A 17,340-nucleotide genomic window follows, 5' to 3' on the forward strand; every position below is an offset into this window, starting at 1 on the left:
AGTAACATAACATTATGGGCCCGGAAATACTTCCCTTCTGATAGATGTAAAATTTAAATAAATAATATCTTAAATCGTTTTCGAGATATTTAGAAAAACCTGTATACTCTTCTCTTTTTATAATGTATATACTTCAGGCCTGCAATTTTTTGTTATGTGTCGTTGCACACGTGCCTATACAAAAAAAAATATGACACGCCCCTAATTATTGATGCCTTCTAAAATTCCTATTAATAGTCCACCGGCTCGCCCCTTTTAAGCAGACTCTAACAAACCAGCTACGCGTATTCTTGTGTTCTAGATTCCAACGCAAGTCCGACGCGCACAACTGACTGTCTGCTTTGCGTCGCCTACATCTCTAACAAACCATAGCTTTAGACTGTTTTAGACCAAACGACTTTAAAGAATACGTATACAAATGTATTAACCAACGGAGTCTCTAGAACCCCAGAGTTTCAATGCCACTAAATATTTTAGAACGTGAATAAGTGCATTTAATTATTTTAATCTGTTTCCGAAAGATTGCCGGCCATTTCATGGACACCCTGTATACTGAATTGGCCGCCATGAAATTTTCAATGAAAATATTTTCCCTTCCGCTTATACCGGAAGTTGCCCATAACTTTGTTATTTTAAATGGAATATCCTATATTATTGCATTTTTAGATTCTACGTTAAATTTTAGGGTCATTTTGTATAAACTTTTCCATATTTAAAATTTGCCGTTTTCAAGATTCAATTTAAAAAAAATTCATACAGCACTGTTGGCTTCAAAAGTATATACCTCAAAAACGGTTCACGCGGAAATCTTTATTTTTGGGTCAATGAAAATAGAAGTCATGGGGTTCCTTACGATGTCTTCAAAATTAGCCAGTTTTATACAAGCCCTGAAAACTAATTGAGATACACGAGGAAATTCAAACGTGTGTAAGTCATTTTTTTAAATGGAATATCCTGTATATTTTTGCATTTCTGAATTCACGAGAAAAATCTATGTACAACGGATTCGGATCCAGGAGGTAAAATTACGTCGAGAAACATGTGTCGCATGTCAAGATCTCGTCACTTCCTAAATTTCTCCATTTTACTGAAGATTTTTAACGATTTTCTGAAGGTATTCAGCAATTTACGGAAAACTGAAGGGCGATGGAGCAAAACAGACTATGAATTCGCGCTCAGGAGACAAACATACACAGGAAATCAAATGCCGCATAACTATTTTTTTTTGTTGGCCGGTGTTATTTTGAGGGAGAAATTGTTGGAAAACATTTTTGCACATAAACTAACTATTTGTGTCCTTTCTTAATATGAATTTAAAATAATACGTTAAATAAGCCCATTATTAGTTTCACTGATCATGAACATGATACTAATTGTAGGTTATAAAAAGGCACAACAGATGGAGTTTTAGTTCCCGTAGTTAACAGCGGTGCCACTGTGAGCTACATATTTTCCCCGAAAAACTCTTGCCATTACTATACTTTCTGTTGTCTCTTAATTTTTTCGTTATTTGTCGTACACATTACATGTACTCAGATAAGTTGCTTAAATATCAAGTAATATCAAGTCCTCAAAATAACAAGTGGCAAGTGGAGATATGAGCAACTTCAAAATTCAATACCTATGTATGTATGCCACGAAAATAGAATAATTCTAAATATTTCGAATTTCCATCATCAAGATCTGCGGTGACAACATTTTTAACAGCATGACGATATTTCGCATTGTATTAGCTATGTTTTGTCCAAATTTCGTTAGTGCAACTCTCTCGGTTTCGAAAATTCAATACCTGTGTATGTTTTCAGCCACGAAAATTGAAAAATATATATTTTCACCACCAAGAACGGCGCGGTGACAGCATTTTTAATAGCAAGGCGATTTTGTTAGTGCATCTCTCTCAGTTTCGAAAATTCAATACCTATGTATGTTTTTAGCCACGAAAATTCCAAATAATTCCAACTATTTCGAATTTTCACCACCAAGAAATAATTTAATAAAAAAAATAGTACCAAGTAATAATGTTTGCAATTTATCCATGAAGCTCGTAATATTTTTTGAAACATGTCTTTTGATATGTCTTATTTTCTTTATATGGTGTTTGAAAAAGTTGGTACAAAATTTAAGGCGGTGAAAGTGGAGCCAAAAATAGTAAAAAAGTTCCTTGAAACATTGGTCCTCCGGAGCACCGTTACTGAGATATGACCCTCCAAAGGGGTCTTATCAGTTGGATATTTTTTAAAATAACTTTCTTTCTGATTAAGATAACGAAATTAAAATTATAGGAAATAATCACACCGTAAGGGTCTTTCACTGCCATAAGTTTCATCAAAATTGGTTATAAATAAGGATATTTTTGTAACTACTCTTAACAGAAATTTTTCACATTTTTTTTATTCCTTTGAATTATCAAGCAAATAATATTATTTTTTTAATGAATTACTTTTTTTTTTTGAAGAAAAAAATGTGTACTTTTTTTTTCGAATTCTGCGTAGTTTAGTCAAAAATAATTATGTTTTAAATAATGTATGGCTCAGAACAGTAACATTTTTTAAAACATTTTTACTTAGTAGGCATCTTTCATAGTGACAGTTTCATGGTAATGATATTAATGATTGTCACGCTATGATTTAAATTCTGTTTCTTTATTTTCGTAGTTGTGATCTTTGTGCTCAACTTTGCATTTCATTCGATTTTTTTGCAACCATGAACCATCATGCTTTTGCTAACTGTGAATTTTCCGAAACAAGCTTGCAGAAGGTTACCTTCTATCAGGAAAACGTTGCCGATACTTTCTTTGAGCCGCCAGACTATTTCCATTACCTAAACCATAAATAAAATGCATATCGGCATATTCACGGTTAGTAAAAGCATAATGGTTCATGGTTGTAAAAAAATCGAATGAAATGCAAAGTTCAGCACGAAGATCACAAATAAGAAAATAAAGAAACATATGAATTTAAATCATAGCTCGCGAAAGTGACAATCATTAGTATAATTACAATGAATTATAATTATTATAATTACAAAAATAATATTATTTGCTTGATAATTCAAAGGAATAAAAAAAATTCGAAAAATTTCTGTCAAGAGTAGTTACAAAACTGCCCTTATTTATAACCGATTTTGATGAAACTTATGGTAGTTAAAGACTCTTATGGTATGATTATTACCTACAATTTTCATTCCGTTATCTTAACCAGAAATAAAGTTATTTTAAAAAATATCCAAATGATAAGACCCCTTTGGAGGGCCATATCTCAGTAACGGTGCTCCGGAGGACTAATGTTTATAGGAACTATTATTACAAATTTTGGGTCTACTTTCACCCACTTAAATTTTGTACCAACTTTTCCAAACACCTTATATAATCATGCTTAGCTGTAGAGAAATAATGCCAAGAATATTTGCAGACTTCCATTAGTTGAGAAAATATAAAATTAGTAAATTTCGTCACCATGAGAAATGTTAATTATGCCTTCACATATTCCCGGGACCGACGTTAAATCTGACTTACTTTATATCTCTGCAGATAATGTTGGAAAATTAACCAAAATAATCATGAAAAGTAACAGTAACACTACAACTAGGTAGTGACACAGACAAATTAAATGTAAATATCAAATTAAAACTTAAATAGATATCACTATAAGGAAGAATTATTGTGTCTGTTAGTTGATTACGGAAAAAGTCCGTATTTTGCAAATATACGTACCTACAATTTTTTCGAGATCTCAAGGCGGGCACCATTATTACAACTTTTTGTTACGCAAATTTCACTTGAAGTTTTTTCATCACTATGTCGGCGTAAAAAAGGTTCCGTGCTTCATCATCATAATGATGAAAATTTTTGCTAGCCGTCGCTGACTACAACGGAGATAGTGTCACTCTTCATCGGAATAAGATTTTTTGAATCCCATTTGCTGGATAATTTTAAAAATTTAGTTTTTTTTGTATCTACATAGTTTACAAATTTTATAGAAACTTTATTAATACCTCCTAGGCTAGAAACAGTTGTCATTTAAAATAGATGTACACGCAAGATAAAGGTTTCCAACCTAAAAGGCATACTACTTTAAGCTATGGTTTGTTAGAGCTGTAGGCGACGCAAAGCAGACAGTCAGTTGTGCGCGTCGGACTTGCGTTGGAATCTAGAAGACAAGAAGATGCGTAGCTGGTTTGTTAGAGTCTGCTTAAGCTATGGTTTGTTAGAGCTGTAGGCGACGCAAAGCAGACAGTCAGTTGTGCGCGTCGGACTTGCGTTGGAATCTAGAAGACAAGAAGATGCGTAGCTGGTTTGTTAGAGTCTGCTTAAGCTATGGTTTGTTAGAGCTGTAGGCGACGCAAAGCAGACAGTCAGTTGTGCGCATCGGACTTACGTTGGAATCAAGAACACAAGAAGATGGGTAGGTACCTGGTTTGTCAGAGTCTGCTTAGGTGGACTGACGGTAGGCAGAAAATTATGTGCGTCGTCGGTTCAGTCGAAATCAAATTCGATTTGATTCCACGCAACCATTCAGTTGAGCTGACAGTGTACAGTGCTAAAAAGGCATTTATTTTTAACGAATTTTAAAATGGCTACCAAGTTTTCACCAGAGAAAGACGAGAAATTAATCGATCTCGTACGAAAACTGCCCCCATTGTATACCGTCCCTTCCAAACGTCTATTCATTCGATCTTCATTTTTATTTTGACGACAAGTAATCAAATTTAAAAGATCTTTTTCATGTTCTTTTTTAATAAGTATTGACAGCAAAAAATGTTCAGCCATTGTCATGAAAAAAATTTTTTCCAAAATAATAATAAATATTTTCGTCTGCACTTATCAGCATACAATCATAAGCACTAAAGCTAACAAAACACCCTCCTTTAAAACCGATAAAGTTGAACGCTACAGATTCTGCTAACTGCGTATGTCGTCTGCGACGCACAGTTCTAACAAACCAAAGCTTAAGGAATACCCTACTGATGATGTTCAGCTAACAAACTTTATTGTGGGTGGGAAGAATTACAATAAGACTTATTTACAAAATTTGTCTACAGTCGGAAAATAAAAATAATTTGAATTTAGTACAGAGCTTCTTTAGTTTAACGCAAAAGGTTTCTAGTAAATAAATTAGAAAAAAATCAATTAATGTATTTAATTCTGTATTTATTGAAATAAATAAATTTAAATATTTACTAAACGTGATAACAATGTCTAAGACGCATTTAGATGAGTCTGATAGCTTTTTGTAGATTTTTTTTGTCACTTTATTTTGCGCCCTTTAATATATATTTATAGAAAAACAAATTATTACATGTTTAAAGATAAGGTTAAAATCAGATTGTGTTGGAAAGTAACTAAAATTTAATCAAATAAGTAATGAAACTTCATTCAAAAACAAATACGTACCAAATACGATTATTATATATGTATTCTTCTTCCTCATATAATTAATTAAAAAAAAAAAAATACATTTGCTATTACCGAAAAAAGGTGATTTTATTGACATACTTGAAAGTATTTGTGTGCATTTGATGCAAGTCATTTGAAGGTGGCAAAATATATTAAAATGGCAACAAATTAAAATTTTGGTTGGCTGAAGAGACAAAATCGAAAGTGATCAGGGAGATTAACTTTAATAACATGCATCCAGGAAGTCTGTCATCTAGAAATAAATCTAAAAATTAGAACAATGACCTGAAATGGAAAATCCACGTCTATATTATCAAAAACTTTTTATTAGTTTGTTGGCGAAAACGAGTATTTGTTATCCATTTTGAGCAGGGAATTCAAGGCACATGGAAACAAAAATAGGAAATCATGATACAAAAGGGACGATAACAAATTCTACTATTTTCCTGATATCCCAGAATTTTTTTATGACAAATTTTTCCTATTGTTATGTACTTCGGTAAAACTAAATGAAACACATGCTAGAAACACGACATTGGAGGAAACGTATCATACGATATTGAAAGTGAGTCATGAAACCGTGAAACATTTCAATCAGGAAATCCAATACAGTTTCAAATCTTCTGGTTTTGTCTGTCAGGTTTTATTTTGCAATAAAGTTATCCCTTCTTTATTCTCAGGCTAACTGGGACAAATAAATTTACAGAAATAGAGAATACGCGAAGCACAAAGGCTCCATCTATCGCGCTGACTTCCACTATGCCATTCAAATGGCTACTACGGTGGAAGCGACCTGCTAAAATTTGCCAGGTACTTTATTGCACGAATGTCGCCTATAGAGGGCGAAACACAATGTAAGTCGTCAGTGCCGCGAAAAACAANTTCACTTCCAAAACTAAATAAAAAATTTTCGCCGACCTCTGAATTACACTGTACTTTTGTTCAGAGAGTCGATAAACTGTTTGAGAGTAGTAGTATTCATTATTTCTTTAAAATAATTGATAAATATTATTACTTTATTTAGATCCAGTTTAAAATTTAATGAAATTGCCTCGTAGAGCCTCACTATACAGGGTGTCCGTAAATTTCATCGACAACATTTGACTGCATATTCGCGACGATAACGATACGATCTACGAAAAAAAGTTAAATAAAAACTTTTTGGTTTTTGAATTACAGACCTTCAAAGTTGTCAAAAATAAAACTAATTTAATTAATAGGAGAATAAAGGATTCTCATCACTCTACACATGCAAATTATGAAGTGTCCGCAGAGTATCAAGACAATTAAACGGAGTTGTAAATTTTCATAATTTGCATATGTGGAGTAATAAGAATACTAAAGAAACACGAGAATAATCACATTACCTGATAGCCACAACAATCAAGATCTTCTTTTCATCGCCTACTCAACTCAAAGTTTTAAACCGAAACGTGCACACATTCAAATAATGCCATTTTTCTCAAGAATGGATTTCTGTAGGCGATTTTCTCAAGAGACAATACTTTTTTTAAATAAAACGGCATTTTCAATGTTGCTCCCTGCTTTAAAAAAATACGACCACTGTAAAAGCTTTGACCGCTAAAAGGGAGAGGTAACCAGAGAAAACTATCACCCAGTAAATCGATTTGACTAAAGCATTAAGAAATAATATGCAATAATGGTCCAAATAAATGTACCAAATTTTAACGCGATCGGTAAAAGGGTTGTGAAGTTATTAATTAAATTAGTTTTATTTTTGACAATTTTGAAGGCTTGTAACTTAAAAACTAAAAATTTTTTATTTAACTTTTTTTAGTAGATCGTCTTTATTTATCGTCGTGAATGTGCAGTCAAATGTTGTCGGTGAAATTTGCGGACACCCTATATAACCAATAACAAGTAAAGAAGGAATGTTAAATTGATTAGATGAATTGATAAAAAAATACATTAACGGCTACATGATACAATTATCGTTACAAAAACTACAGAGTCTCTCTTTTTGAGGAAAATAACAATTAATTGTAAGAATTCCTCTGTCTGAGAGAAACGCAAATTTTCAGTTAATAACGAAATATGTAATTGGCTGATAAAATAATTTGTTACCTTTATCTTATCTTTAAACTCAAGTTGCAAACAATTAGTATTTCTAAATATATCGAAAAGTAGTGAAAGCAAATAAAAGGTTTTAGTTCTTGGAATAACTTTTATTAATTTTTCAGTGACAATTTTGTCACACTGTTTCGCAAGTGACTCTGTTATCAAGATCTTGAAACAATGGAACGGTTATCTGTNACTCATTTGTGGTCATCTGAAAATCATAATAGGTAAATAGTGCACATTGTCGTGAAGAATTTCTCAATATTTTTACTAGATCGATGTTCTTTTGACATAAGTGCCTAAAAAATGTCTTCTTTTTCATGACCTTAAATATCGTGATATTCTGGCAATATTAGAAATATTTAAGAAGTTTCAAACCCCAAGTGACGAACTAAAAGAATTATAGAATATATATATATATATATTTAAATTTATAGAACAATAGTAGTAGTTTATAGTAATTAATAAATTAAAATTGTATCAATGTTTCTGAGCATGCGCATTAAAGGACAGGATATCATTCAAGAAAAGTTTGATTATTGTTAAGAGAGTACCTACGTCTATAATAAATCATTAAAAAAAAACACTCGATAACCCCAAATTAGGGGTTGATATGATGACGCAAAACTGAAATATATGAATAATATCAATAAGAATAAAAGCAATTTTTATTGTATTTGTTCTATAAAATAAAATCTTACAAATAGGAAATCATTTATTTTCATGATTAATGAGGGCGTGATATAGTTGTAAGTTCACCCTTAAATTCGCTAAGGGGCTTAAATCATCCCCTAAATACGGAAAAAATCAAAAATTAATTGAAAAATCTAGGAAAAGGTACTAGGATATTCTAAATTATTAGAAATTCAAATCGTGTAGGCACTAGTATCTATAAGAAAAACACCCCTTTAACGAAGGGGTGAACTACCCCCGAACGTGATAACATACGAAAATATCATAGCGATATAAAAAAAATTGTCGAATATTTTAGATAGATTTTAATAGATCTTACTTTTCTGATCAGAAAGATTAAGCTGACTTGACCTAATTATTCCAAAATTTTTTTTGAAAAAATCAGCCCTCATAGGGGGTGATATCATCCCCTAAACATAAAAAAATAAAAAAATATTTGAAAAATCTTGATTTTTCAAGTAATTTTTGTTTTTTTCCGTATTCAGGGGATGATTTAAGCCCCTTAGCGAATTTAAGGGTGGACTTACAACTATATCACGCCCTCATTAATCATGAAAATAAATTATTTCCTATTTGTAAGATTTTATTTTATAGAAAAAATACAATAAGAATTGCTTTTATTCCTATTGATATTATTCATACATTTCAGTTTTGCGTCATCATATTAACCCCTAATTAGGGGTGATTAGGACAAGAAAACTATCAAAATGCATTTTCAATATGGACACCTTCCACCTCCACACACATCCTAAGGCTACGAATGTTATTTTGTTTGTACACGAAAAAGGGTAATAATTTAATAGCTCCATACGTTTTTGAGGAACGTCTGAATAGACATCGATATTTGGAGTTTTTGCAAAATAATTTGCAGCTACCTTAGACGGTGTTCGATTAAATACTAAATAAACTTTTGGTTCATGCACGATGGGGCCCCTCCACATTTCAATATTGATGTACAGAATTATTTATTCATTGTGTTAATAATAAATGGATTGGGAGAGGAAACTCAATTTCATGGCCACCACGTTCTCCAGACTTTACCCGATAGATTTCTTCCGTAGGGAAGTTTAGTGTACGCAACCCCGTACAAACAAGGGATGAATTGCAACAAATAATCAATTTCCATTATGATAATATTAAACATACCCCAGAAATGCTTTTTCGTGTACAAACAAATAACATTCGTAGAGTTAAGGAGTGTGTGGAGGTGGAAAGTGTATTTTTATAGTTTTCTTTCATTTAAATTATATTTTTAAAGTTAACTTATTATTGTTTTGTTTATCTATGCAAATGTTTTAGGTTGTTACCTATTTACCTAGTTTCACTTATAATATCAAGAACAAGCTATACGCATGTGTTATCGATCACCAAATTTGCATCATGCTGATGTTAATGGTTTAAAGACTGTAAATAAAAATAACTTTTTAATTTTTACTTTTGAGGACCCGTAACTTGTTAATGAAGGCCTGTATGAAAATAAATAAAAATTTATATGAGGAACTGATATTATTTTGACCTCATCTATTTGTATTTGACTTTTTTGTATCAAGTAGAGGGACACCCTGTACATTTTATATCATCACTCATCTATCTGTTCAAAAATCAAATGAATTTATTACCACATCAAGTGCCTTCAATATATGTATTTAAAGATTCAATAAATTAATACTGATAGAATATATTTTCATTTCAGTCAATAAATGCAGTTTCAGAATTTCTTCTGAGGAAGTTGAAATATGTGTGTCGAAACGACTTGGAAACCGTATTATTATATTATTCAACGATCGGTAACTTTCATTGAAACTAGCTGATGAAGTTAACTACTTAATATTAACTTTTTTTCACGATTTTCTACTAGCATTCTCCAAGATTTCATAAAAAATTGTGCAACTTTTGTGTGTCACTTTTTTTTATAATTCTAAATACAAAAAAGGGGGGTCAAAATATAGTGTACCTTATACAGTGTGACGTGTCTCACGGTGACGGCCCATTAGAATTGTTTCAGAGACTACTTCGATTTGAATTTTGAAAATTTGGTATACCGGGTTTTCGGGCATGCTCTTCTCAACTAAAATTATGGCGTCCACGTATCACTTGCGGTTATACCGGAATTCGCCATCAACTTGCTTATTTTATATGGAACATCCTATATATTATTGCAATTTTGGATTCTACGTGTTATTTTAGGTCTACTTTTATGAAGTTTCTCTATTCCTAAAATTAACCGTTTTCGAGATATATTTTATTTTTTCTTAAGTGGAGAAAAAGAGTGATTAGTTTCAAACCATGTGTATTTTATAGCAAGAAAAATAAAGCAACAATATTTATAGAGGGAATAGCTAGACCCCTAAGCTTCCCATCAATACTTTCAAAGTGGCTTAATTGCATACAGGGTGCTAGAAATTTAATGCCGAGTTTAGTTAACTTCAAACCTTCATAAGTCGGTTTTTTTAAATGGAACACCCTGTATGTTTTTCTATATTCTGATACACAATTTTATTCTGTTTCGAACGGTATCAGGGTTCCCTATACCTATTTCTTCTAGTTTTTAAGTTATCTACTATTGTTTGTGTAACCTAACCTAAAATCATGTAATTTCTTGCGAGGATAGCTGTGGAACTTTTAGCAAAACTTCAAAACAAACAACTAAACTGTCAATTTGTTGTTAGTCTCTTGCAGCGACAGTTTAGTGTTTATAAGAAGTGGAAAACAATACATATTCAAATGCTGATATTTTAAATTTATTATTCATTCACGGGCGTTGCAATGAGATTATAAGCAGAACATATACAGTTTTTAATGAGACATATCCAAATTTGCCACCAATGGGCAGAAAAATGTTAAGAATAATTTTAGCAAATCAACTAGAGTATGGTCGAATTTGTTCAGAAAGAATTTTACAAAAACCAATAACTTCAAATGAAGATGATTTAATAAATGTGCTAGCCTATTTTAATGTTCAACCAGAATCCTCAACTCGTGCCGCAGATATTTAGGCATTTCACGAGCGCCATTCACTGGATGATAAGAACTAATGATATGCATCCATACAAATTTAAGCTAGATTCTACTCTTCATCCGGGTGGCGCCGTGTTAGTGCGATACCAAGAAGATCCACAATTTTTGCAACATATTATATGGACAGACGAGTCAAAATTAACGAGAGAAGGTATTTTTAATAGACATAATACTCATTTGTGGTCATCTGAAAATCCTCATGTTATCCGGGAAAGGAACTTTCAAAATAAATTTAGCGTAAATGTTTTTTGTCTAATTAAAGATAACCAAATTTCTTACCATATGCATATCTACGAAAAAAATTTAAATGCCGACAGATATCTCAATATTTTTGCAAACAATCGTGGCAGATTTTCTAGATGATATACCTTTAGATCAACTAAGGAAGTGTTGGTATCAGTTAGACGGGTCCTGACCTGACCTGACTGTCACAATCAAATCGATCAACAGCTGACTGAAATGATTGAAGATAGATGGATGAGACGCCTAAGACCGTGGAATTGGCCAATGAGGTCTCCCGACCTCACTCCATTAGATTTTTATGTTTGGGTAGTAATAAAGCAAAAAGTTTATTCTACACCCGTATTTTCAAAAGAGGATTTGATTGCTCGAATACGAAGAGCGTTCCATGAATTGCCTGCAGCTGAAATAGCAAAAGCGGTGACTGATGGTATTATCTCTATAATCCATAAGTGCTTAGCTGTTAAAGGGGGTCATATTGAACACTTATGACTTTTTTAAGTTATTTTTTTATCTTAGTACATTATTATTATCAACATACCTAAAATTGTGTATTACCATGTAAGAAGTAGATTTTTTAGAATTCTTAACTTGATTTGCACATTGGTGGAGAATTGGGATATGTCTCATTAAAAACTGTAAATGTTCTGCTTAGAATCCCATTGCAACGTCTGTGAATAAATAATAATAAATAACTGGTGACAGTTTAGTTGTTCGTTTTGAAGTTTTGCTAAAAATTCCACAGCTATCCTCGCAAGAAATTACATGATTTTAGGTGATTACACAAAAAATGGTATGGTAGATAACTTAAAAACTAGAAGAGATAGGTATAGGGAACCCTGATACCGTTCGAAAGAGAATAAAATTGTGTCAGAATATCAGAATATAGAAAAACATACAGGGTGTTCCATTTAAAAAAACGGACTTATGACGGTTTGAAGTTAACTAAACTCGGCATTAAATTTCTAGCACCCTATATGCAATTAATTATGGTTTGAAGTTAGTCACTGTTTCTCCATTTTTTTGAAAAAATCTAAATATCTCGAAAACGGTTAATTTTAGGAATAGGGAAACTTCATAAAAGTCGACCTAAAATAACACGTGGAATCCAAAATTTCAATAATATATAGGGTGTTCCGTTTAAAATAAGCAAGTTGATGGCGACTTCCGGTATAACCGGAAGTGATACGTGGATGCCATTATTTTAGTTGAGAAGGGCATGCCCGAAAACCTGGTACCCCAAATTTCCAAAATTCAGATCGAAGTAGTCTCTGAAATAATTCTAATGTGCCGTCACCGTGAGACACCCTGTATATACTCGTAAAAACCAACGCCAGCGTGATTTTTACACCTTTTCAATGTCTATTATAAAAGTCAAATGCAGCAATACAAATAAAATATTCCATTGCAAGAATCCAAATAAAAAAGAACGGGAACCAAATTAAGAATACAAGTAACCGTAACTATTACTTACAATAAGTTATACAGTCGTCAAAACTACCAACATATGAATATAAATTTCTGGATGGAACGGTTTATCATTGTTCCTTGTAAACGAATCATTAATATTAGTGACGCCAAGTTTTAGGGATTTTTCGTTACCAGCTCTGCAATGTTGATTGCCTAAGTTCGGCATTCACGTGGTTTGTAAATATTTATGAAGCTTCTGTATATAATTCTTTTAGAATATAAAACAAAATTAGTCACCATATTGCTGCCAGTATACCAAATTCAGTGTATCGAATCGTATATAGCAGTCATCTCTCCGAATCTATTATACATATTTTGCAAAAAACGCAATCCAGTTAAGTCTTGTATGCAGTGTCAGTCCAAGATACTTCACTGAAAATGCGAATGGACTTCCAAGAAAATATTATCAGAATAATTAGTATTGGGTGTACCACTTCCAAACAAAACTTTTATATTCCTTGAACTTTTTTCAAAGTGCACCGTTCACAGATGGAAGTTGAAAAACCATGACAGTTTTATGAGCGACAGATTCTTATGAAACATCGCACCAGTTTGGAATAAATAAAATTAAATGAAAGGACTTCACATCGCCATAATATTGTTCAGAAAATGAAGGTAAAATAATCGGATTTTATCTAAAATTCTTTGATAATAATGCTATTTTAATTTTAATTTTATAGAGAATGAACAAATAATAGACTTACAAATCACATTTATATTATTTTTATTAGGAAATAATATATAAACGTTATACAAATGAAAATATCAATAATTAACAATTATAATTCTTAAAATCGTAAAAAATATATCTGTACATAATAAATTTATACTAAGGAATGCATTAATGTTGAGTGATTATGATAAATAACAAACTATAAAATATGCTCACTGCAACAAAATGCATTTTCAACAAAACTAAGCATTCTAAATGATTAGACTTGACACTCTGCCCAATCGCCTAATCTACGATTAGGTTATAGAAATCCAAATCAGTCAAGAAATAATGTCATAAATTTAAAATTAACATATTTACAGAAAGGTTTTTGATATAGGTATTTTAATACCTACTATTTGTATATCTTTGGTAAATGTACAACTTAAATTAAATATGCTTCTTTATATACTTTAAAAATAAGTTTGTACTTAATTACATATTGTCATATGTCAAAATATTCATCATCGACAAACTCTCAAATGTGGATGAACAATATAAACTGTTCTCTTCATTTACGACTAACCACTATAACTGAGCTTTGTGCACATTATAAGTCTGGTAAAAAAAATATATTGTAATAATATAACTTTCGAATAAATATTTACAATAAAAGTAAAAAATAAACTATGGATCTTTATCTAATATTTATAAACTAAAAGTAACCCTAAGCAAAATATATTATTGCAAAAATTATGTACAAAAAAGAAATAGGTAAAGATATGTATAAATTTATATACAAAAAAGTTACGAGGATAAAGAAACGACAGTTGGTCTATCTAAACCATGTTCTCCGTTAATAATAACTTTTGTGTTGTTATTATTGTTGATAATATGGGGAGACGAAGGACTCTCTGAATTGGTAGAGGGAGGGCTTGGACTGGAGTGTTGAAGAATGGAGTCATAGTATTGAGCAGTAGTAAGTTGAGGAGACTGTGATGAGTAAGGACTAAGCCGTTGATGGGCCTGGTTGTTGAACACATAATTGGTTGTTGAAGCATGTGGTAGATGATTTAGACCAGTCACTGATCTAAGTTCGTTGTAGTTGTCTGGAAAAAATCATCTAAAATTAATAAAATATGTATATATAGGGTGTCTGAAAACTAATGGGCCATACTTCAAGATCAAGGGTAACTTTTTTGGATGGACTTTCAATAGATATCGTATAACACTCTTTTCTTTTAAGACACTGCAGTGAAGTTTATTGCAGTAGGTTTACTGTAGGAGTCTAGAAACTTAGAAGATTATTTATTATGAGCGAATAGGATTAAGGTCATTTTTACCTTAAAAGTCGCTAAACATATCGTTTGAATTTCTGCAATTTTTTTACCTAGATTTTTGCTAAATTGTATCATACTAAAGAAAGGTAATCGATGATGTACCTAATAAATTTTTTTAATGATTTTGATCAATTTGCTTACATGTAAAAATCTTCTGCAATATGAAATATTTCTCTGGAACAAAATTTAGGAGGATATCTTTGTTAACTCCTCAAAGTAAGAAATAGAGGTCCTGTAAATATGGGTCAGGAAATGCTTATAGTTTCTAATCTACAGGGTGTTCAAGTTTCAATTCCAATATTTCTAAATTGACTCGAGTTTCGAAGATATAAATCAAACTTCTGTTAATTTTTAAATTAAATTCCCTGTATATGCGTCATTCCTTAGTTTCGTCTTTTTTTCTGGCTATAATGATATATGCGTATCGCTTATTTTGACAGTTGTACAAACTATATTTTGGTTTATTTTTTTATCTTGCACAGTAATAGTTAGGATTGCCATGGAACCATTGTTTTGCTTGGGTATAGTTAAATTTACTAAGTAAATCTTTAATTTAAATTCTATAAAAAAAAACATTTTTTTTAAACAAGCAAAACATCTTCATCCTGTTCTATACAAAGATCATATAATCCAATAAGTCTTTTTGGATTGCCCTATTACCCACTTCATTGATAGTTCAATATTTTCTCTCTTATGTTCTATAATTTATTAGATCTTTCTTTGTATACTTTAACTTTCATATAGGCCAAATTAATAGTACTTGCGGATCATACAATAATCCCTTCATAGAAAAAATTATTTAAGAAAATGTCCCTTTTTAAAAAACAGTGGGGTTATTGGTTATTTCAAAAAGGCGTTTTATAATACATTATATTTTTCTTAATATTTGAAGATCTATCTAGTAAATTTAATAGCGTAAAAGCATAAATATGCCCTAGATTTTGACTTTATCCCAGTGAGGGCCAGCAAATAAACCAAAATATTGTGTATACCTACTGATAAACCAAATAAGATGGTAGGTATTTAAAACTATCATTAGAAAAAGGAGAGGACTGCAAAAGTTACAAATATACAGAAAAAAAACAAACGTTTCGTGTATTTTTGCGAAATTTCCTAAAACCTTGACTTTACAATTTTTTCCAGATATAGAGGTAAAAAATTTAAAGGAGTAGAACCTTATGAGAATAACCCTGTTCAATGTAATTATAGTCGAAACAAATAATTCATGATCAGAAATTTATTAGAAGTATCTGACGAATAGGAAGGAGCACAGCTTGATATAGAAAATAAAACTGGCATTGTCTTTTCCGGATTTTTTATGGTTGCATTGTACATATAAATAATTCAATTTAAAAAAGTGTACTAAGTATAAGTTTGGATGTTAAAGAAAAAATTACATGAAATAGTTGTTTGGGTTATAATTAGTTAACTTTATATAATAATTTTAATAATAAAAGTCTTTTGAAAAAGTTCCTGATCGGGAACAAAACGTTAAGAAAAAAATCGCTGCTCTTTATCTCATCTTTTTTTAACCTGCTATCACATCAGAACCCGATACCCAAGAACATGAATATACAGGGATGGCCAGAAGTACGGAATTAAATTCATATCTTTTGAATGAGTTAATTTTTTTTAAAACACCGAAACACGTTAACTGATTTTGATTTTTTCCCATCTTTCGGTTATATAATAATTAATTGTTCTTCAACTCCCTAACCCCCTGCTACTCCTACTTTTTTTCAAATGGAAACATAAGGCATGAGGGGGCTCGTTGAAAAGCTTATAGAAAACCGATTCCAGCCATACCAAATAAACAAGTTTTATTTTTTCAATAACAATTTTTTTTTCATTTAGAAATTGAAACAACTAGATAATTTACAAAAATAAACTCAATGTCGCAAATGCTGAAAATGTCCTCCATTCACTATTTGGCATTCTCCAAGACGATAGTAAAAGCTGTCCACAGCATTCTGAATGACTTCAGCTGGTAAATTATGCATCTCCGCCCTAATCTTGTTCTTTAAATTCTCAATATTATCCGGTCTGTCCTGGTAGACTCTTTCTTTCAAATATCCCCAAAGAAAATAATCCAGGGGTGTTAAGTCGGGGGATCTTGGCGGCCATTCAACTGTACCCCGTCTACCAATCCAGCGATTTGGAAACATTTCATCTAAGTATCTTCGAACATCAATACCAAAATGTGGGGGAGCGCCATCTTGTTGGAACCAAATTCTTTCATTCGGTATATCTGGATCAATTTCATGAGGGAAAATCACAGCTAGAGCAGGTATCAGGTCAAATGTTAGGAAATCCAGGTAGCGTGCGGCAGTAAGATTTTCTTCAAAAAAGAATGGGCCCAAGATTCTGTTGTTGATGATACCTGCCCATACATTAACTTTTTGTGGATGCTGCGTATGCGATTCGCATGTCCAGTGTGGATTTTCCTGGGACCA

At 31.7% G+C, this 17,340-nt stretch overlaps 1 protein-coding gene across 3 annotated transcripts in view; it reads right to left on the reverse strand.

Annotated features, from left to right (window-relative positions):
• Positions 1 to 14,278: 14,278 nt before the first annotated feature.
• LOC108917611 (transcription factor GATA-4) overlaps positions 14,279 to 17,340 on the reverse strand; it is a 170,775-nt gene continuing 167,713 nt past the window's right edge. For 2 of the 3 annotated variants that reach the window (XM_018724306.1, XM_018724305.1), the window contains exon 9: positions 14,279 to 14,656. In XM_018724306.1, the coding sequence (XP_018579822.1) occupies positions 14,355 to 14,656 (302 nt within the window). In that variant the 3' untranslated portion in view covers positions 14,279 to 14,354. The remainder of the gene's footprint in view (positions 14,657 to 17,340) is intronic. The other variant, XM_018724307.1, reaches the window with a different exon arrangement.

This window comes from Anoplophora glabripennis, unplaced genomic scaffold (genome assembly GCF_000390285.2).
Source record: "Anoplophora glabripennis isolate ALB-LARVAE unplaced genomic scaffold, Agla_2.0 scaffold58, whole genome shotgun sequence".
In the NCBI taxonomy this organism is placed as follows: Eukaryota; Metazoa; Arthropoda; class Insecta; order Coleoptera; family Cerambycidae; genus Anoplophora; species Anoplophora glabripennis.